This window comes from Meles meles, chromosome 5 (genome assembly GCF_922984935.1).
Source record: "Meles meles chromosome 5, mMelMel3.1 paternal haplotype, whole genome shotgun sequence".
In the NCBI taxonomy this organism is placed as follows: domain Eukaryota; kingdom Metazoa; phylum Chordata; class Mammalia; order Carnivora; family Mustelidae; genus Meles; species Meles meles.
Window position 1 is genome coordinate 109,677,059 of NC_060070.1, and position 24,025 is coordinate 109,701,083.

General features: G+C 35.5%; 1 protein-coding gene across 1 annotated transcript in view; it reads right to left on the reverse strand.

Moving 5' to 3' along the window:
* EYS (eyes shut homolog) overlaps positions 1–24,025 on the reverse strand; it is a 1,714,887-nt gene that overhangs the window by 1,590,308 nt on the left and 100,554 nt on the right. Inside the window, 2 exon segments of the mRNA XM_046006082.1 lie at positions 3,848–3,943; positions 3,945–3,963. Of these exon segments, the coding sequence (XP_045862038.1) occupies positions 3,848–3,943; positions 3,945–3,963 (115 nt within the window).

Sequence of the window (24,025 nt, forward strand, 5' to 3'; positions counted from 1 at the left end):
CAGCTCTGTCTGTGTAGCCGGCTTCCCCATTCTAATACCTGCGAGCTCTGTGACTCCGACACCCCCGATCCTTCTGTGACCCTGGGGGACCTGGGGCCACGCTGACCCCTCGTGGGCTTCATCCCGGTTTAGCTTCTGGAGCAATGTCCCTCAGTGGAACAGACTTTTAAATGTCCTGATTTTGTGCTCCATTGCTCTGCCGCTTGCCGAGAGCCAGCCCCTCTCACCGCGGTCTATCTACCCGTCGTTTTGGATTCACTTCTCTTTCAGTCGTACCTTTCAAAAAGTGGTTGATTTTCTGTTTCGAGAATTGCTGTTCTTCTCTTCGATCTCCCATTGGATTTGTAGGTGTTTGCAATGTTTAGATAAGCTATCTAGCTGATCTCCTGCTACCTGATGTAGTCTCAGCCTGCTACTTCTCCACCATCTTGACTCCTCCCATTTCTATTTTTTATCTAAAGATTATTTATACAAATCTACTGTTGACACTTTTTTTCTTTTTTCTTTAAAAATGACTGATATACATATAATATTGCATGAGATAACAAATACGCCCCACTATGACAGGGTGTTTTTAATTTCATGGCAAGCAATCAAGGGTCAAGGCGCTCAATTAGGACATAGAGCTGAAGTGAAAATAGTAATATTCAAGCCTTTATTCACTTACTGCCACAGTGCCACCAACAGGAACAAAGAGGCACCAGGCATTTTTTCCCCCTAAGGAACAACATGAGGCAAGAGCCAGTGAAGGAAACACAGATGGGAGAATCCTCTCATTGCTAAGGAGCCTTAAAAAAAAGCTCTGGACGGTTTATATGGATCTAGTGTGGAGGTAGAGATAGAGGGCTAGGAGTGGAAAAGTTTTAAGTCAATGTGGAAAAATGTGGCTCAGTCAACGCCCCTTCTATAAAGATGTCTCCATGGAGGCACATGGGAAATGGCCCAGCTATGGCCCTCTGCTCCCCCATAATGAAAAAGGCCTCTGAATAAGGTACATGTGTTGTTAAGAAGAATAAATAACCTGCAACTGTTTTGTGTGTCATTTTGTAGTCATTCAGGTAAGTGGATTGACAGTAGCATTCACATTTTGTATATCCTTACTGATTTCTCTGTCAACTTATTCTACCAATTACTGAAAGGGAAGTTTTCATATCTCCACTATGATTATACTTTTACTTATTCCTCTTTTGGTTTATGTCAGTTTCTGGTTCATATATTTTAAATCTCTTTTATTACATGCATAATTCAGTATGATTAGTTGACCCACTTATTTTTTCTGAAATAAAGTCCTTCATCTCGGAAAGTTCCTGATATTGAAATCTGCCTTATTAATAAAACTACACCAGTAATTATTTTGTCTATTTTTATATATCTCTCTCATTATTTTACTTTCAATATGTCTCTATCTTTTTAAATAAAATGAGTATCTTTTAAGCATTTGAGTTTTGTTTCATGTACCATTAATAATCTCTGTATTAACTGAAGTGTTAATCAATTTACATTTATTGTGACCCTGGATATAGTTGAATTTAAGTGTATCATTTTGCTTGTCTTATGCCTGCTCTGTTCATCTTCCCTCTGAATATAAATATATTTGTTTTCTCCACATAAGAGAAGAGATAATTCAAATCTCTTCCTAAAATATTATAGTTCATCATGTAGTCTCTTTGAAATTGGTTGATATATTCAAAAGTTAATAATGCAAACATCAGAGTAGAAAAACAAATATCAGTTAAAAATTCCAAGAATGCATTTTATATTTATATGCTAAGAATAATTTGAATATAATATATATTTTATTTTCTTTAACATATCACATTGAACTTAAGTATCATAAAAAGTAATGTTAATTCCCACTATCCATAACCATTACACAATCTGAACAATATATTTATAAATTAAATCAACTGAATTATAAACTATTTCAGAACTTCAGTAAGCCATAACTAGGATTATTTATCAGTAGGGAAAAACATATTTTTGAAAAAATATTATAGTGTTAAAAATATTAGTAATGCACATTATCTCATCATCACCTAAATTTTAACCCAGTGAGAAAGCCAATAGCATTTCCTTCTTGCTAATATTTTATCTAGTGGAAGTCATTAAACTTAAAGTAGAATTACAGAAAAAGCAGATTTGGCAAGTTAATGATAACTCCAGTCAAGTTCCTTAAAAAGAAATTAAAACTGAATTTACAGTCAGTAACATAGATAATTGTTGAGACACTAGAACAGGTGAGATTTTCCAGGAGAAATCATGGTGGAGGAAGAGAAATTTAAAAATGAAAGTCAGAGATAAATTCTCAGAGACTATCCCAAAACAAAACAGAAACCAAAACTCAAAACTGAATAGTATATTATAAAAGAAATTTAAACCAAAGCAGGAAAGACATTTCAACTAGATCATCTCCTCTTAAGGAAAGGGTAAACATATCTTTTTTTTTTTTTTTTTTTAGGGTAAACATATCTTAAAGGAAAAAGAGATGCTAGTACATTCTTTATCTGAAAGTCGATATGTATAGTACTTAGAAGTATTGAGTTCTAGAGTTGCTTGGAGTATGTTTAAATCTAGCTTCATCTATCCTTACCAATATGTATGAATTTGCGAAAATATTAAAGACTCAATAGACATTTTAATTTTCTATAAAATGGAATGGTATTTATGTGAAGAGCAAATGAAGTAATGATCATATATGACATGTTATAATATCAACATTTTACAGCTGTGAAAGAAATGTTGTGCTCTTATCCTATATGTTCTTGCATAGTAACATTATTATATTTTAGTGTATGTTTCCAGAAATATACACAGAAATTTGTCCATGATTCCTTCCATAAATTGACTTTTCATTACTCTAAAAATATTTTATTAAAATATTTTGTATTTAGAGAAAACAATAAAATGAATTCCATAATTCTACTGTCATTATTTGCCAAAACACTTTTAAGAAATACAGCATCATAAATTGATTATAATTTCCTTCTGTACTCTCACTGATTTTTTTCCCCAGCTGTCTCTTTATAGAGAGCCCTTTTAGTAAAGCCAGTGTATATATTTCTGATATATGTATTTTTACTTCAGCTATATGTCAGTCATAGAAAATATGGACTTTCTTGTGTTTAAAAAATTAATCATTATCAGACTACCTACCTATGTTAGTCTTCAATAAGATTTTAAAATTCAACATTATGTTTTGATATTTAAAATTATTAGTAAACGTAGCTATTTTTCACTCATTTTAACCATTCATTATAATCGCTTGGTGTGACTCTGCCATAGTGAATTTACCCACTCTCTTATCCACAGGCTTTAGTTTGTTTCAGATTTGGTGTGAAAATTCTTGTTTATGCATAAATTCTTGTATATACCTTATAATTCTTCCAATAGACACACCTGAAAGTGGAAATGATGAGTTGTAGGATATGCCTTACTGTTAGTTGCACACCCACTGTGTCCTTGTAAAGTCATTTCAAAAGCTATCCATCAATAAAAAGCATAATGTATATGCTAACTACCATACTAATTTTATTATCTATCTAGTTTAAGAGCTTAGGGCATTAGTAACTGTGGTTTTACGTACACAGAGATATATCGCCAGGATTCAATTAGCTATATACTTATTTTATAATAAACACACTGCCTAGAACTCTTGTTAATGTGCTCTCAACATAATTCTTATAAGTTCAAAATCTCTATTACTAAACTTTATATAAGTCATGTTTAAATATACATATAAAGATCTAATTCTCTGGTTTAGATTAATAAAAGCATTTGAAATACAGACTGCCTGAAGCTATTGTATTTTAAAGTGTTAAATTACTCCGCCATGTATTAAATTACTTACTCTGAATCTTCCACTTATATAGAAACACCATCCTTCATTCAGATAGTTGATGCTGAGCATTCTACAGTGGTCAATTACTTTCTCACAGTTTTTTTCCAGTAAATCCTGGCAAACAACTGTAAACACATCCATGTAAATAAGAAAAGTTACAATTTAAATATTTTCACAAAAGCCTATTAACAGTCTGACAAAAATAATAATGCTTTGTTTAAATTACATACAAAATATATTATTACCCAATACTTTTAATCATTAATTTTGTCTATGCATGCTTGTGTTCTTAGCAAAGGAGAAAAAAATCATCTACTTAGTGAGAATCAGAGTAAACTACATTCATTTAATAGATTTAATATTATCTTCTGTGAATTTAACAGCAAAATCAACTTTGGCCTAACCGAATATTTAACAATACAATACAGGTTTAAGAATAAATATGACAATTGTTAAAATGTGAAAAAAGGGTGACAAGTGATATTTCTAATGCTTAGTAAAGCCATTATATACTGACGATGTGCTAAAAGGATTTAATGACACACATAAATTTGAGACATAGTAAAAAGTGTTATAGTGAAAAGTAATGGTATGGTCATAATTAGGCTACTTATAGGGTTTTATTTACTGTCATCTTTACTTTTTTTTTCCCCTAAATAAAGCAATCTTGTAGTATAAGTGCCTAGGGATAAGCTTTTTTGATTGTAATAGCAATGCCTGATATTAAGTTTTTGATTGCCAAGGCAACCATTTCAGACATCCACCTTCAACAAATATATTACCGGCTGTATGACACAGTCACTAGCTACACAGAGAGATAAGAAGACAGGCCTTTCCCCCACCCCACCCTCCACCGTGAGTTTCCTTTCTACAAATCCCTGTGTAACTAAATAACTGACCATTACCTTTCCTGCTCCCTAATTCCCACTCTTTCATTCTAAATTCAACAATAAAGAGTGAATCTGGGAGACCTTAGGTGCCCCACTCTTGACCCCAATTAAAGCAGAACCTCAGGTCCACATAGTTTCTCTTTCTCTTACTCTGCTAGCAACTTGGCTGCTGGCCCGTGGGCATGCCCTTTACCTCACTTCCCCCAGGACTTGAGTAATAAACCTTATTTTTCAAGGATCCCTGATGGTTGATGGTAGGTGCATCTTGCAAGCATGAGAACCACAGAGGCCACAACATTGGCTCCTGTGGGGGAAACATACATGGAGGCTGCCACGAGTAATACCAGCCCTGGTGAGTGCCCCAGACATTCTTAGCTAATAGCATCTCTATAGATAAGTTGAGACACACACAAAACAAACCTGGATTCCAGTTTACTGTGATTCACTAGCTGCAAACGATAAGATGCCAAGAATACATGGTGTACTGTCTTCCTTTGCCCTCACTCTCATTAATCTGTGAGAAATACTCCTGTACTTCAAATCACATTTAGTAAACTTTATTAAAAGTGAATGGAGGGGCGCCTGAGTGGCTTAGATGGTTAAGCATCTGTCTTTGGCTCAGGTCATGATCTTCAGGTCTGGGGATTGGGCCCCATGTCTGGCTCCCAGCTCAGTGGGGAGTCTGCTTCTCCCTCTCCCTCTGCCTCTCCCCCTGCTTGTGCTCTCTTTCTCTATCTCTGTCTCTGTATTCCTCTCAAATGAATAAATAAAATCTTTTAAAAAAATGTGAATGGAGCACCAAATTAAATGACACTGTGTCTCTCTAGAGTAGATACTAGAGATTTTAAGAAGAAATAGTACTTTTTTTTCTTCTTTTTAGAGATAGAGAGTGAGAGAGAATGTGTGGGGGGGGGCAGGGAGAGAGACAGAGAATCTTAAGTAGGCTCTGCACCCAGCAGAGAGCAAGCACAGTGATCGATCTCATGACCCTGAGACCATGATCTGAGCCAAAATCCAGAGTCAGGCACTTAACAAACTGAGCCACCCAGGAGCCCTCAAAATACTTAAGCCTAAGTTGTTACAAGCTGATGTAATAACAAAGTGAATTATATCATACATTAATTATTTCAAATATAAAAACACGGTAATTTCATAAAAGAAGGAATCAAAGATCGTTGACACAGTTTAACTGAAATAACATTTGTAAAATACTTTAGTAATTCTCTTTTGCCACTGTTCAAAACACAGCCTGGCACTTCCACCTTGTAGAATTAAACCATTCCTTCGTTTATGTCAGGAATACCATCCAGGTTTTTTTTTAGCACCTGCTATGTGCCAGCCACTAGGCCAATTGTTTTAACACTATTTTCTTATTTTCTCATTTAATCCTTATAAACCCTGTGTGATACATATTATTACCACTATATTAAATGAAGGAACAAACTCAGAGAAGTTAAGAGATTTACTTTGATCATATCATTAATTTTATAGCTGTTATTAAATTTAAGTATGGCATTAACTTTAAATGTACTGTATCTGCTACTCCATTAATTAAACCTGTTAGGACATGTTTACCTTACTTCCCTTATTCTGAGGGTCTACCTAGAAACAAAGAAATTACTTCAAGTACCACTTTGTTGTGAAAGATATCATTTTCACCCTTTCCTACTAGCGACAAGGAGTAACAGGAACAAGGGTGCACCAGAATATTCTCAGATTTTGGTGAGTTGTACTTACCATGTCTCAATTCTCCTTTGAGAGGGAATAAATCAAATTATCCAAGACCAGCTAAGAACATGTGTGGTATTTGGCCTTATATTGTTCTGGAGTATGGTTTCCAAAGAGAAGGATCAGAGCTATAAACTAAATGAATGACTAATATTCAGTCCTTCATGAAATCAGATCAACAGTTTGCTGAATGAAGAAGATAGGGAGCAGCAACTCTGAGAAAGAAACAAAGCAGAATGTATTAATTATGAAAATTGTGCCCAAGTGTAAGCACTCTCACAAATATACTAGAAGGAAGCCCCAAAACACCATCTATAATACTTGGCCCACAGAGGTTTAACCCAAAGGCACAGGAAACCCATAATGAGAAAATTTTCCTGTTAAATTACAGGCTATCAACCCTGCATGCCTAAACTCCTACTTATAGTTTGAAATCTAAGAGGAGATTTTGAATCTCATAGCCTAATGATATCCTAACAATTCAGCCTGCAGCCAGGAACGAAAAGGCTTGAGTAGTATTCTTGCTACTTAAGAACTTAAATCAGAGAAAATAAAAACAAAATAAGTAAAAGCAAACTCTAGAATAATATGGACAGTTTGAGAAATTCTATTACAAAAGTGCAAGTAAAGATGAAAGATGCTAAAGATAAGGGGAAAATACATAAAAGAAGAGAGAAATTTCAAATAGCATCAATTGAATTTGACTTAGAAAGTTAAACAGGTTAAGACTTTTTATGAAATACAATATAGAAGATAATATGGTGAGAGAGTACATAAATAGGGAGGTGACTTAGTGGTTAACAAAAATTAAAATAGAGCCAAATGAGTGAAGAAAGAAATGCTTTGAAATAAAAGAAGATAGAAATAAAATACATTCAACATAAACAACAAGTCTGAATTGTCACTTCACTCCCCCCAAAATGTCAAAAATAGTGTACAATTCATATTTGAGAATCTATAGCAAAAAGTGAAAGAAAAAATATTTAAAAAATGAACACTTAAAACACTGTGAATGAGAATTTTTTAACAGTTTGATAAGGACAAAGACACTATTTTATGAAGTATTCTGTGTGAATATCAGAACATGATAGCTAATATTTAGCAATTTAAAAAAATTCTGTACATTTCATTATATTTAGTTTTTTTTTTTACCCTTTCTATTACTATTACCAAGGTATAGTTCTACCTTCATAAAATAAACTATACTGGCCTACTTATACATTCCCTATGACATTACAATATTGAGCAAAACTGATTTTTTTAAAGTTTTTTTTAGGACATGTACAGTACCCAATAATTTTATTTTAAATGAAGACTTAGTACAAAATTACACTGACTACATTTCACATCAAGAGAAAAGTACTACAATTAATAAGGCCAGAGTCATTTATTTAAAAAGATCATGAGATAAAGATATTTTTCTGGAATGTGTAATTAAGAAATCAAGAGAAAGAACACAAATATGCAAAAATAAAAAATTTAAAAGGGAATATGAGGACAAATGGTGTCTAACAACACTACATATTCCCCAATGCAAATATGCTAAAATGTTTATGTCGAAATATAGATTGCCAAAATTGAATGAAAATAAGAATAGCTGAATAGAACAAAATATTTGACGAAATAAACTAAAAGATGCTGGGCTAATTTATTTATATAGATGAAGAATTCCAATTCCTATGAAAGATGATTCTCATGATACGTAAGTCTTAAATCTTGGGAAATATATGCTAGTTATCAGAATTTGGATGCAAAAGCCTCAAAATGTTCAATAAAAATTGTTACCACCAAACTCATATTTGAAAATGAAAATAAATATGTTGTATCATTGATACCAAATTCTATTTCTAGGAATTTATCCTGAAGAAATAATCAGATGTAGTAAATATTCATTTATATCCATATTTCCCCCATGATGTTCCAAACGAAATGCCTACAGAAAGGATACAACTGCTAATGTAATAGGTCATTCTAGTCCACCACCTTAGTATATCACCATTGTTTCCATACGACCAATAATCCAAGGACATTATAAACAAGAAGCCAATTCCTGTCCAAACTGTCCTTTTCTCTTCAGAAACCTTGGTCATCAAAAGTTTCATGTTAATGAATCTGATTTTCACTGTATATTTATTTTTTTATTTCTTTATTTTTTTTAAAGATTTTATTTATTTATTTGACAGACAGAGATCACAAGTAGGCGGAGAGGCAGGCAGCGAGAGGAAGGGAAGCAGGCTCCCTGCTGAGCAGAGAGCCCGATGCGGGGCTCCATCCCAGGACCCTGGGATCATGACCTGAGCCGAAGGCAGAGGCTTTAACCCACTGAGCCACCCAGGTGCCCCTGATTTTCACTGTATATTTAAAAATGTATTTTATTTAACTAATTTAGCACCAATTTAGATTTTTTTTCATGTATAAAGTGTAGACTTTGTGCTATCCTATTACTCTTGAATGGAGAAGAAACATGCTCTTCTCAGGCAACTGCAAGTGGTTCTCCATGACAAGAGCTCAATGTAAATAAAGAGAGTAGCAAGAAATGAGAGGAGAAAGAGATAATGAAGGAATTTGTTAGGAGTTACCAATATTCAGAAGTAAGGAGTGGGAAAGAAAGAAAATAAACAACCAACCAAGTATAAAAGATGAAAGAGCCCTTATACGAATCAGTGGTTGTATGTTATCATACTGAAGACCATGATTAACTTAAATTAACTGAAGTTCAAAAAAAAAGTGAGATTGAGGTGCTTCAGAGGGTCAAGAATTGTCACATAAACCTTTAGATGTGAAATTAAGGTGAAACCTTATCTGCTTACCTTCAAAAATGCTTGTTCCCTCCTATTATCTGCCATCTATTGGTATATGTTGGATCATGTAAATACATGGTACTGCTCATGCTGCTACTTATCCTTACTCTGTGATCATTTCATAAATTCAAAAACTGTAGCATTAGCCTTTCGTGCTGGTTCTACTTCAACAGCTGCCACTCTTCCCAGAACCCTGTGTCAACTTTACTGCCCATACCTTCACTTTTATTCTACCCTAACCATGCCAAACTTTCTACTGTGTATGACAATACCACTGTGAACGCAGGCTGTTTCTCAGCTTTCCACTGCCCATGGCTTTGCTGAGTTTGCTGATAACCTCTATTACTCAAACTTTTCCTATAAAGTGGCTAGAGAACTGTTCTACCTCCTTGGAGATCCATGCATTTAGAAGATTCTAATAGGAGAGGTCTGCATACTTGGGTCCTTTTGGTTTGCATATAGCTCTTTATAATCAGGAGATCCATGGATGAATCCAGGCACTGGTATTCATCTCTACTCTTGGGATAAATACTCCTTTTTGGAGAGAAATAGTCTTTCAAGGTTTCACAGATCCTTTCCTCCTCTTCTTTTTTTCCCCCCTTCCCTTCTTCCCTTCCTCTCTTCCTCCCTCCCTTCCTTCCTTTCCTTCTCCTGCTCTTCATAGTTCAGAAAATCTCTCCCCCAACCAAAAAAAAAAAAAAAAAAAAAAAGGATAAAAAGAAAAGAAATGAAAGGCTCCAAAACACTTACATTCTGTTAATGGTAACCTTCTATTTCTTTGATCTATAGCCAATCACTTGATCTTTACTATGGTTTTTTTGAGAGGGCAACAAAGATTAATTGTTTCACCAATCTGGATACATAATTTTCCCTGTGGAACCCCATATTTCTTCCTCATGATGTCTACCTTCCTTTCCACTAACAATTCCTGGGGTCTTGCTCACATAATTTATTTCTTTTAGTTCTTGACTTTAAATACAATTTCCTCCATAGATATCCCATCTGGTTCGGGAGCCCTATTTTAGCACCTATTTTATATTATATATGTACCTTGATATTCTATCATTATCTATTTATAGTCACCTATGTGAGTATATGAACATGTATGTGCACACATGCACATGTACACACATACATGCACATTTGAATCTTCATTTTTAATCCATATTCCCTTTTTGGAATTTTTATTCTAGTCCATTTTACATTTAGAAAGAATATTTGCCAGTTATCTTCTTAAGATAGATAGCCTGGATAATAGGTTTTCTGATTGCATAAATATAAATATTTCTCTCACCACCCAAATCCAAGATGTGGAGGAGGCAATATTTTCTCTCGGTAGTCTGTAGATGCTTTCTAAAGCTATAAATGTTATACCACTGTCCTGAAGTGACTGGTGTTGAAAATAAACAATGTGATGCCATGCTGATTACTTTTCCTTTGTAGGTAAATTGTTTTTCCCTGCCTTAAAGCTTGATAGATTTTCACTATTTGCTTTTATCATCAATCTAGCTTGGATAGAGTGTTTTTTTTTTTTTTTTGAGTGATTTTTTTAATATATTTATTTATTTTTATTTGTTTATTTACAGTATAACAGTGTTCATTGTTTTGGCATCACACCCAGTGCTCCATGCAGTACGTGCCCTCCCTATTACCCACCACCTGGTTCCTCAACCTCCCACACCCCCCCCCGCCGTCACCGCTTCATAACCCTCTGGTTGTTTTTCAGAGTCCATAGTCTCTCATGGTTCATCTCCCCTTCCAGTTTCCCTCAACTCCCTCTCCTCTCCATCTACCCATGTCCTCCATGTTATTTGTTATGCTCCACAAATAAGTGAAACCATATGATACTTGACTCTCTCTGCTTGACTTATTTCGCTCAGCATAATTTCTTTCAGTCCCGTCCATGTTGCTACAAAAGTTGGGTATTCGTCCTTTCTGATGGAGGCATAATACTCCATTGTGTATATGGACAAAACTGGTGGCATCACATTACCCGATTTCAAGCTTTACTACAAAGCTGTGATCACCAAGACAGCGTGGTACTGGCATAAAAACAGACACATAGACCAGTGGAACAGAGTGGAGAGCCCAGATATGGACCCTCAACTCTATGGTCAAATAATCTTCAACAAAACAGGAAAAAATATACAATGGAAAAAAGACAGTCTCTTCAATAAATGGTGCTGGGAAAACTGGACAGCGATATGTAGAAGAATGAAACTTGACCATTCTCTTACACTGTACACAAAGATAAACTCGAAATGGATAAAAGACCTCAATGTGAGACAGGACTCTATCAGAATCCTAGAGGAGAACATAGGCAGTAACCTCTTCGATATCAGCCACAGCAACTTCTTTCAAGATATGTCTCCAAAGGCCAAGGAAACAAAAGCAAAAATGAACTTTTGGGACTTCATCAAGATCAAAAGCTTCTGCACAGCAAAGGAAACAGTCAACAAAACAAAGAGGCAACCCACGGAATGGGAGAAGATATTTGCAAATGGCAGTACAGACAAAAGGTTGATATCCAGGATCTACAAAGAACTTCTCAAACTCAACACACACAAAACAGATAATCATATCAAAAAATGGGCAGAAGATATGAACACACACTTCTCCAACGAAGACATACAAATGGCTATCAGACACATGAAAAAATGTTCATCATCACTAGCCATCAGGGAGATTCAAATTAAAACAACATTGAGATAACACCTAACACCAGTTAGAATGGCCAAAATTAGCAAGACAGGAAACAACGTGTGCTGGAGAGGATGTGGAGAAAGGGGAACCCTCTTACATTGTTGGTGGGAATGCAAGTTAGTGCAGCCACTTTGGAGAACAGTGTGGAGATTCCTGAAGAAATTAAAAATAGAGCTTCCCTATGACCCTGCAATTGCACTGCTGGGTATTTACCCCAAAGATACAGATGTAGTGAAAAGAAGGGCCATTTGTACCCCAATGTTTATTGCAGCAATGGCTACGGTCGCCAAACTGTGGAAAGAACCAAGATGCCCTTCAACGGATGAATGGATAAGGATAGAGTGTTTTTAATACTCAGACTCAGCCCTTGCTCCAGCTCACAGAAATATTCCACAAGTTGATTAATTATTGCTTCTCCTCTATATGTTCTTTTTAAATATATATTTTATTTATTTATTTGACAGACAGATCACAAGCAGACAGACAGAGAGCAGAGAGCCCGATGCGGGGCTCAATCCCAGGACCCTGGGATCATGACCTGAGCTGAAGGCAGAGGTTTAACCCACTGAACCACCCAGGCGCCCTCCATATGTTCTTTTTATTCTTTCTAGAGCTGCTATCATTCACACATTAGATCTCCTTGATCTGTTCTTCAAGATACTTAACTTTCTTCATCGTGATTTATTAACTAATTCATCCATTAAGCTCTTCAGAAAATAATCCTTGAGCTCCTACTGTAGGTAGTTATTTTTCTAGCCACCGTGCGTATTCAGTGAATAAGTTTTTGTTTGTTTGTTTTTCCTTCCTGGGGTTCATCTTTTAGTGGTTGAGGACAGGAAATAAAGATTTAAATATAGAACATTTCAAGAGAAATGCAGGTTACAGTGTATGGCAAGCACAGGTGGTTGCTGTTTTCCCAAAGTTTGCATCAGGGACCACTTCATGGACAATTATATTTCAGAAGACCAGGATAAATTTAAGATGGGGTCAGGTATGTAGATGAAGATAAAAGCAGATGCCCCGTAGTTACTCTTTTCTTTACTTTAAAATATTTCTTCCATAAAGCATTGTAGATTTCTACAATTTGGGTTACCACTTCCCTTTCAATTTTCCACCCATGTTGTTAATTTAATAGTATGTTTTTTAGTTGTAGTCTTGGTATGTATATATATCTATGTGCTCTCTTCTGGAATCTTTTCACTTATTTTGACTATAGTTATCTAATTTTCATGAACTTTTTCTCCTCCAGAGATTCTAATATCCTCAAGTTGTGATTGTTTCATTTTAACTCATGTTCCTCTCCTAAGTCTCTGGCCTTTCTTGCATCCAGTACTTTTCTTTGCTAACTCAGTGTCTTAAGTGCAGTATCCTTCAGTGAATGGAAGGAAAAATTGGGCCAAGAAAGTTGAAGCAGCTAGAACATTAGTCTTCTCCTTAGTGTCACAGATCTGGCCTCTGTCCTCCGTAGTATCATTGAGCAAACTCTCACTGACAGCCTTGGGTCCTTAAACTCAGAGCTTAATTGACTATATGGCAAAGGATAACAAAAACATTTAAGTAGGTTGATTCTGACCTAGTCAAAGTGTTTATACTGATGAAGTAGCTGCTATAGTCCGGTTATTGTTCTGTTGTACCTCTGCTAATTTACAAATGCTTCCTAGCTCACAAAGAAAGAGAATCTGCGTTAAGTCCCTTCTGTTGAGATAGTCAGGGAAACTAAGACCTAACCCAATTTAGCTGCTCACGGTGTCTAGTAATCATTCTGGTCAAAGAAGTCAGCTGTTTTAAATATGGGGAGAGGGGAAAGAAATGCTGTTCAGATCACCATGTTCCTGGAATATCCAATGTATAATTATATATTTGTATGAAACTATTGTTTTATAGTAAATAGTGAAGTAGTAGGAAACAGTAAATATTTTTTTATAAAGATGGAGGGTAAAAGGGTTGTAAATAATTGTGATGAAAATGTTTAAGGTGTTATTTTTAGTGGTAAAAAGGGAGATAATATATAGAACAGAGGACCTGAATTAGATACATGTAAGGAAAAGAAAAGGAAGATAATGGAAATAAAATATGTTAGTGGAAAATCTTGGAGAAAATAAAACACACTTTTATCTTCTCCTTTTCTTTTTCCTCCCAAAATGATTTCCTATAACTGCCTGAAATGTTTCTCCATTATTGGGCTGCATTTTTGTCAATTAAGCCTTTACTCTATTTAGCTTTACTCTATTTCTTGGACAGAGTATCCCAAACTTTGTTCAAGGACCTATGGAATACATTCTCCTGTTTTAATGAGAAGTGTTAGGCTCTTTTGGGGCCAAAGCCTTGAATAAAACAGAATAATAACAACAAATTTCATCACCAGCGTCTTGACAAATAATTCATGTAATGAAGAAATACTGAACGAAAGAAGAAACATATTACTACATATATTTATTTTTAAAGTGTACAAAATTCACAAAATAAAATGAAAATCAATGAACCCAAACAATTAGCAAGTTTTAAAATATATTTTTCAAAGTTTCGTTGACATTTCCAATATCAAGGAAAATTTAAATTAATAAAATTAAAAATGAAATGTGCAGTGCTATTATAAATAATTGGTAGGGAAGTTATTAAAGAAATATATTACAACAATGAAGTAACCACAACAACAATGAAAATTGAAAATTAAGTATTATCTGATTTTTTTTTTAAAGAGCGAGCTTCAAAAATCGTATGTTAACAGTGTCACTCTTGGATTGGGAGCATCTTCTTGATTAAAGTTTTCTAGCTGCTGAAATGGCTCTTTCAAACTCTAGACTATTCTAGGAAATGGAAGGAGATAGTTATAAAGTAACTCCAAATAATTTTCTCTGACCCTTTTATCTTGAAATACTCCTATCTCTTGTTTGAAGACTTGGAGGAGGTTTTGCTACATATTTTTTCTGGGTCTGTACATTGGATTACACGTGAGTTGTAATTTTTATCACAAACAAAGCATTATGGTTCACTTTTGTCTTTTTGGTTTCATAATCTATAGATGGAAATTCTGATGCAGAGTTACTTGTATCAATTTCAACACTGTCATGTACCACTTCCACTTCTTAGAAAAAAACCATTTGAATGAGATAGACTTATTCTTAGAACAGAAGCTTTGCAATACCACTATATGCTTGCTTACTGTCTCTTGTTAAAGCAGAGACAAATGTCTAACTTATACACTCATTTTATCAATTTATTTATTTTTTTGCTTAAACTGAGTAATTGAGTCATCGTCTGGATTTCATAACACATGATTCATATTTCACAGTTATTTAAGCTTTAAAACAATGTTATTATACAAAATAGTTGTATTTTCTAATGAAAGTTAGCATGATATACTAATTTATAAGTTATAGCATTATACCATTTTACAAGATAGGGAAGACAAGGCTCTTCATTTGCCAGCAACACTGTAACACTTCCTATTTTACTTTGAGTAAAATTCTAAGACTTGGAGTGGCATGCATGGTCTGCAACTGTTCCTATCTCTGGTTTCCTCTCCATTTTCACTACTTTTCCCTGCTTTCTCCAGACCAAATTACACTGGTCTCATTAGAGTGATCTCAGTAGGCCAGGGATTGTGCATCGTGTACTTCCTCCCCCATGCATAGTCATGGACATTTTTCCTCCTGAGAGTTGCATGTTCCATCACCTCACTCAAATCAGTGTTTTCTTTCATTCAATGTCCTACATATACTTAAATGAGGTCAAGACAAGAAGGTCAAGTGGAAGGCTATCAAACTGTTCCAGATGAGAATCTTTGCTGGCTTGAACAAGGGTGTTGACTTCATAATGATAAAAATGTTTGTATCCATGAAATGTATTTATGAGAGAACTTAAAGGGTCTGCTAATGATAAACAAGAAGTGGGCTGAGATAGAGACAGAGAAATCAAAGATCAGTCTAAAGAACATTAACAGAAAAGCAGGTTTATCCAGGGATTGAAAATCAACCCATTAATTTGGAATATATTAAGGGTGAGATGCCACATTAGACATGTATAAAAGAAAGCAGACCCAGGTTTACCTGATGGGATAGAGAGTTAAACAGGTTTTTTTGTTTTCAGATCAATAGAACATAGAAAAAGAGAAGAAAGGAGTTTAAGAATGGATATACAGCTATACTCTGTAAAAGCAAAATGAAGACCAAGGCCAAGGGTGATGGACAGATGAAAGAGAGTGCAGTCAAATAATCAGAGGTGCCTACTGGTTGTATGAACAGAATTACCTAATTTTGGTGTTAAAGTATGCAAACGAGTTAACTTGAAATACACGAATTGGTGATCAGAGAGTAGAAACTTAAATCAAGATGTTGTAGGGTGTACAATTACAGGTCAGAATAAATTAGAACATACAACCATGGAAAATTTGCCAAGATCAGGAGGAAGAGGGTAAGCCATTGCAAAATAATTGTCAAAGAATTTAAGTAACCACAATGGGTGGATTTACAAGATGGTTATCAGAGACATCAGGGAAGATGACAGCAGTGGTAGAGGAAAGGACAGCAAGCCAGATGCTAAATTCTTTAGTAGGAGATGGGTGGGACCTGAGAGAAGAAAAGATATTTGAAAAGTAGCCTGGGGAGAAAGGAACAAAGAGTTAGAAAATAATATAGATGATGTCCTATGCTAAAAATAAATAGACTTTTCAGGAGGAGGAAGAAAAAATGGTCTGGATATGATAAGAAGGGCAAGGCTTTCCAGATATTTTCTTACCAGTGATACACACATTGTGGAAGAATGGTAGCCACCTAAGGGGACTAAAGATCCTCAGATTTTAGTTAGAAAAGGAAGTACACAAAAGAGACTGTGTGGTATTGGAGAATTTGCTGCTAACAACAGGAGATCCAGAAGGCATAACAAAAGAGTACTGGATATTAAGAAGTGTTGGATGTTGTGCAGAGAATTAAGTTCAAGTATGCCATGGGAAACTTAGAGGTTACACAATATTAAGTCAATCTTTATGCACAGAGGCCTGCACTAACTTCTGTCATAATGTTTCATTATTTATTATTTACAGGGAAATTAATAAGTCCAGGACTAATGAGATGAAGGTCATACTGATGTGAACATACGTTCCCAAAATGAAGCAGTTAGGGGATTAAATTTGAAGATGACTTTTTTCAATTATAACTTACATGAAAATATAAAATTATATTAACAGTAGCAGGCTACTCTTGATGAGGAAATGTCAATAATATCCTAGATATTTTCCATTGTAATATAGTTTAAAACCAGTATCTGAAATGATAAAACTACAAATTATAATGGACTTTTTTCTACACTAAATTTCAGAATGATTTATTCAAAAGAGGAATTTAGCTTTATAAATATGGCTATTGATTTCAAGCAAAGAAAAACTCAGCAGTCACCTTTTGATATAATTAACTCCAAGGAATTAAGGTTTCCTATTAGTGGAGAGTTACTGAGTGACCAAGTGGAGGCTCTCCATTAATTAACAAATTCTGATTCAAATGTGTGACTGCTATTTTAAAACGCATCTTTCAGACTTAATGTGAAAATGTAACTTTATTATATGTTGAAAGGAAATATGTTGACCTATGCATTTCTGTGTATACAATGTTCTATTTCAAAGTCACATTGCATGCTTAATTAGGTTTGCCTGTGACACAAACTGAAAACCCGAATTTTACCCACAACTGACATGGTGAGACATCACGCAGACTAATGGAATGCTGAAACTGACTTGAGAAAAAGAAGTATGTTAATACATTGAACTGACACTTAAGCAGGGCAAGCAGGCTCTAATTGTAACTCAGTGAGGAGGAAAAAGGGAAATTCAAAAAGAAATAAGCTATAAGAATAAAACAGAGCATCATTAGCCCATGCAATATCTTAGAATTTGGGTGGAAAAATAAAATTTAGAAAGCAAACATATTCATATCATAAAATTTCTGATTGTTTTAAAGATATAGTATTTATGTATATATTTTCCAATGTCTAGTTTATGGTCTTTTACAAAGATGACTCTCAATAAATAGTTGTTAAACGATTGATTTCAGAATAGAAAAAATTGATGTAAGAGAAATACTCCAGCTGGTTTTATTAACATTTATTTCCTGATTAAGGTTTCCTCACTTTATTTTGGTTGTTCAGAATGTGCTTGTCTTTACATTTAGAAAATATTAAAGTCTTTGCATTCAGCAAATATCCAAATAGATAAGTGTGTCTTCATACTTGTGAGTGTATGTGTGTGTGTGTATGATGGCAATATTAGGAGTGTGGTTCATGACAGTCTTCAAAGCTTTTATGTGTTATTATGTTAAAAATGCTTCCCAAACTAGTATGTAGGGGAGGATTCAGAATCCTGGGTATCCAGTCACAATGACCTTCCCTCACTACCTCTACACCTCCATCAGATAGGATGATGATTCCCTCCATCAGGGATCCTAGAAAGCCTCACTGAAACTGTTGTCTCAAGTACCTTGGACATTTCCACTCATAAACGGAATGGGGTTCACAGAGAACTTGCCACTTTAGCACTGCCTTTGGAGGAGCTTGCAATAGCTGTCCCCTGAGTTCTGTGAGCTCTGATAAGACCTTGCACCTCCACCTTAATGCCAAAGCTCACAGTCACCCCACCATGATCTATGTTTGAGGCCATAATGGTTAACCATTTGTCACCATTTACCCCAGATACTGCAAGAACCCAAAACCTCTCAGGGTCTTCCTCACCATTTTAATCTTTTCCCCCAATCTTTTCTACACACATTTTTCATTTTGACTGTAATCTTTTCAGTGGTGGCTACTCTTTCTCCATCACCCCTCACATTTCAGGTGTCCTTTTTCCTCATCGTGTCTTCAAAAGGATCACTGCTACATCCTTCTTAAAAATCTCAATTATTTGAGGATGATGCCATTAAACCATGCTACTCATATCTCTTCCTATTGCTTTCATAGTTGACCCTCTTGGGCATTCCCTCTAATTCTTTAATGTCTAACACCTGGGTTATTATAATATAATCCCAGTCTTACTTGGTTATTTCAATATCTGCTGAGTTCACCCACTTAAAATCCTAGCTTTGTGGAGGAGGATACTGTGGAAGATCTCAATATTCATCCTAACTTTATAGCCATTCCCACTGTAGTATTCCACATACTACCATTGTGCATAATTCTATTCCCTTCTTAATCTTAAATTCCTTAATATTAACTTCAAGTATTTTATATTCCGCTCAGAGCCTAATTTCTCTTTCCAGCTCACTCCCTCTGTTCTTTTTTCTACCCAACAATTCTCCATTCCTCATAATCCACTGACTCTACCAACACTTCAATGTCTCTCATCCCCTATTATGTCATCACTTTAGTAATTACCTAAGTTATATTACATGGTCCATTTCTATACTCACTTCTTGCATACCCTCAAATCATTTGCCCGATTTCCCTCCTTTATTGTTACCTGGTCAAAATTCAACCCTAGTTTAATTCAACACTCAGGCTATTTTATGTGGATCTAGGAATAATATGTGGTTTGAGGATGTTACACTTGACTATAAATTCATCTTCACTAATTCTTCACTTCAATTAGGATCTTTATTGATATATATCAGTAATGTTATTATATTTCCCTCCTACTCATCTATATAACCATTTTATACCTTCTTATCTCACCTTGCTTCCTACCTCACTGGAGGAATCAATCAGAGGACAGTTTCCAAATAATTACACACCACATATTCAAAGCACCTCTGTAAGTACAAATATTCTGCTTTGCCGGCTATTACAATTGATGTAACATACACCATCCTATCAAAGCCCACTCCTTTGCTTGTGTACGATATATCCCATCCTGTCTTACCTAATATTTTAAAATTACCTACTTGAACGTTCTCAGCTGCCACTCTATTACTTACATTGCTGCTACTCTTTACCGGGAAAGCCCAATTCTTTCATTCTATTCACTTGTAAACAGAGTCTAATCAATATTTCCCCCCTTCTTTTTCTCCTCCTTCTTTTGTTTTGTTTTGTTTTGGTATCCCCTATAGGGAATGAATTTTTCTCATTGTTCTGTCAAAATGTTCCTTAAAAAACTGAAAACAAACAAACAAAAACTACAAAGCAGCAACAAAACATTGTCTCCTCTTGCCAATTCCATAGATCAATTTTCACTTACCTCTAACTAGATCTACCATTGTCTTAATATTCTTAAAATATTTTATAGTTTCTGTAATGACCATTTGTATTTTTTCACCTCAACTCACTGACTCCTGCATTTTAGCTTCATATTCCATTCCTTTAACTCTTGGGTCCACAGTCTCTGTCTGCAAACTTCTCACTTCCTTGTCAAGGCTCACTGTTTCCAAGGCTCATTCAGTTTCCTAGTTTTAAATACCATCTCTTTGTGGCTAGCTTTCAAATGCATATATGTAGCCTAGACCTCTCCTCTAAAGTAAAAACTAACATACCTGAAAACTTACCTTAATATCTTCACGTGGCTATATTATATGTCTCAGCTAATACATGGGACACTGATTTCTTGATTTTTTACCCCTCTCAATCATGCTTTTCTTCTTGTAGACTTCTCCATTTTAGAAAATTCTATTCCTAACCTTCCGATAGAGTAAATAACCTTAGGATTATGGATGACCTCTTTTTATCCAGCCCTTCAGAAAAATACTGAAACTTCTTTAGTGCTATATTCCAAATGCGATCCTTAATTACCATCATCATATGTCACCTTAGTGGTGGTGTCGATCATCACTATCTCTAGGCTGTTTTATAATAGTAGCTTCTTTGCTGTTCTCACTACTTCTTCCCTTGTGATCACACATTCAGTAGTCTAGTCTACAAAAGTGAGTCAGTGCTTCTTTAAAACAGTATCTACCTACTGAAATGTAAGTTTATTAAGAGGAGGATATTTTGCCTGTTTTTCTTTTCTTTTTCCTACTGCAGTAGAAGAGTTTCTATTGCAGTAGGAAAGTTTATGGAACAGCAGGCACTCAGTAAATAGTTATTAAATTAGTGAACGAATGAGTCATTTCATTTCACATCCAGAGGAAAGACCTTCCATCTCAGTGAAATCCCAAATATTTATTATAAGCAAATTAAATAATGACTTAAATAGCTTTTTCAGGAAATGTTCTATGTGTTACATTATAGTATATGTGCTGCCGAAGTGAGCACTATGTGTTACATTATAAAGGGTTCCAGATACAGAAATGATTAAAACACAGATATTCTCTTGAATATGGTACAGGAGAATGAACTTTTTTTTTTTTAAGATTTTATTTATTTATTTATTTGAGAGAGATACATCACAAGAGAGAAGAGTAGGGAGGAGATGGAGAAGCAGGTTCCCTGCTGGGCAGTGAGACCAACTTGGGGCTCCATCCCAGAACCCTGAGATCATGACCGGAGCCCAAGGCAGACACTTAACTGACTGAGCCCCCCAGGTGCCCGAAAATAGACTTTCACAGTAATTCAAAATTATAGTTGATGAAATAGTCAACTGTATTGTAGGAATATTTTTTTAGTAGGAAATAAGTAAAAAATAAACTATGAATAGTACAAAAGTTTAACTATTTAAAATCTGTGATTGAATGGAATTTGGTTTACCCAGATTTTGGCTTTTTAAAATCTTTTCAGTCCTACACTTATTGGTATTTTTTTGGCTGTATCCCCTTGCTAGATTTTCTTATGGTGGCAAGATGGCCTCCTAGCTCAACTACATGCTTCAAGAAAATATGTCAGTGTCTCTATAGAGATTGACTGTTTCACATTCCTTTAAAATCTCCAGGAGGAGGTTCAGTTTCACCCAAGTGCAGACTTTCTGGCAAATGATTATTTAAATTATCAAAGGGCAAAAAACGTGTCAAACTTACTTTAAAACAATTCTTTCCCTGTAGCTAACAAACAAGGGATTAAAAAAACCTCTCTTTTTTCAACTTGTAGGCAGAGGGCAATGATGATAGAGAAGGGTGGGAGACAATTCTCGGGTTTCTGTTCTCCCATTTCTGTGTCAAGTCCTGGTGCTGGAAATGGGTAAAGGTTTTCATACCATAATATTCACCATGAATGAACTTATCATCTAGACAGTGCTGACTCTTAAGGTTATGCCACTCTTCTGGTCATATACCAGAGTAGCTTCTGAGTCCTTGTATATTTGAGAGCCAAGAAATTCAAAACTCAGGTGCATGCAGCTTTCTTTGTTATCACACTGTAATTATATTAAGAGTCACTGCTGCCTTCTAAAGGGTAGATAAGGATCTCCCTCCCAGGAGCCCACAGATAGGTAGACATCCAATCTGTCTTAATCTCTGAGATCTCATCCCCTTTTCACCTCCTCCAAACACATTTCTGTCTCCTGTTTCCCTAAACATAATCCTAAGCATAATCCTCTCTATTGTTTTATAATTTGCAATTCATTACTTTAATCTCTTGTACATTGCTTTGAGTACTGGACAGTCTCCTCCCAGATGCTTTCTTTTTTTTTTTTTAATTAATTTATTTATTTTTATTTGCTTATTTACAGCATAACAGTGTTCATTGTTTTGGCATCACACCCAGTGCTCCATGCAGTACGTGCCCTCCCTATTACCCACCACCTGGTTCCTCAACCTCCCACCCTACCCCACCCCCTCCCGCCGCCCCTTCATAACCCTCTGGTTGTTTTTCAGAGTCCATAGTCTCTCATGGTTCATCTCCCCTTCCAGTTTCCCTCAACTCCCTCTCCTCTCCATCTACCCATGTCCTCCATGTTATTTGTTATGCTCCACAAATAAGTGAGACCATATGATACTTGACTCTCTCTGCTTGACTTATTTCGCTCAGCATAATTTCTTCCAGTCCTGTCCATGTTGCTACAAAAGTTGGGTATTCGTCCTTTCTAATGGAGGCATAATACTCCATTGTGTATATGGACCACATCTTCCTTATCCATTCATCCGTTGAAGGGCATCTTGGTTCTTTCCACAGTTTGGTGACCATAGCCATTGCTGCAATAAACATTGGGGTACAAATGGCCCTTCTTTTCACTACATCTGTATCTTTGGGGTAAATACCCTGCAGTGCAATTGCAGGGTCATAGGGAAGCTCTATTTTTAATTTCTTCAGGAATCTCCACACTGTTCTCCAAAGTGGCTGCACTAACTTGCATTCCCACCAACAGTGTAAGAGGGTTCCCCTTTCTCCACATCCTCTCCAGCACACGTTGTTTCCTGTCTTGCTAATTTTGGCCATTCTAACTGGTGTTAGGTGGTATCTCAATGTTGTTTTAATTTGAATCTCCCTGATGGCTAGTGATGATGAACATTTTTTCATGTGTCTGATAGCCATTTGTATGTCTTCGTTGGAGAAGTGTCTATTCATATCTTCTGCCCATTTTTTGATATGATTATCTGTTTTGTGTGTGTTGAGTTTGAGAAGTTCTTTGTAGATCCTGGATATCAACCTTTTGTCTGTACTGTCATTTACAAATATCTTCTCCCATTCCGTGGGTTGCCTCTTTGTTTTGTTGACTGTTTCCTTTGCTGTGCAGAAGCTTTTGATCTTGATGAAGTCCCAAAAGTTCATTTTTGCTTTTGTTTCCTTGGCCTTTGGAGACATATCTTGAAAGAAGTTGCTGTGGCTGATATTGAAGAGGTTACTGCCTATGTTCTCCTCTAGGATTCTGATAGATTCCTGTCTCACGTTGAGGTCTTTTATCCATTTCGAGTTTATCTTTGTGAACGGTGTAAGAGAATGGTCGAGTTTCATTCTTCTACATATCGCTGTCTAGTTTTCCCAGCACCATTTATTGAAGAGACTGTCTTTTTTCCATTGAATATTTTTTCCTGTTTTGTCAAAGATTATTTGACCATAGAGTTGAGGGTCCATATCTGGGCTCTCCACTCTGTTCCACTGGTCTATGTGTCTGTTTTTATGCCAGTACCACGCTATCTTGGTGATCACAGCTTTGTAGTAAAGCTTGAAATCGGGTAACGTGATGCCGCCAGTTTTGTTTTTGTTTTTCAACATTTCCTTAGCAATTCGGGGTCTCTTCTGACTTCATACTAATTTTAGGATTATTTGCTCCAGCTCTTTGA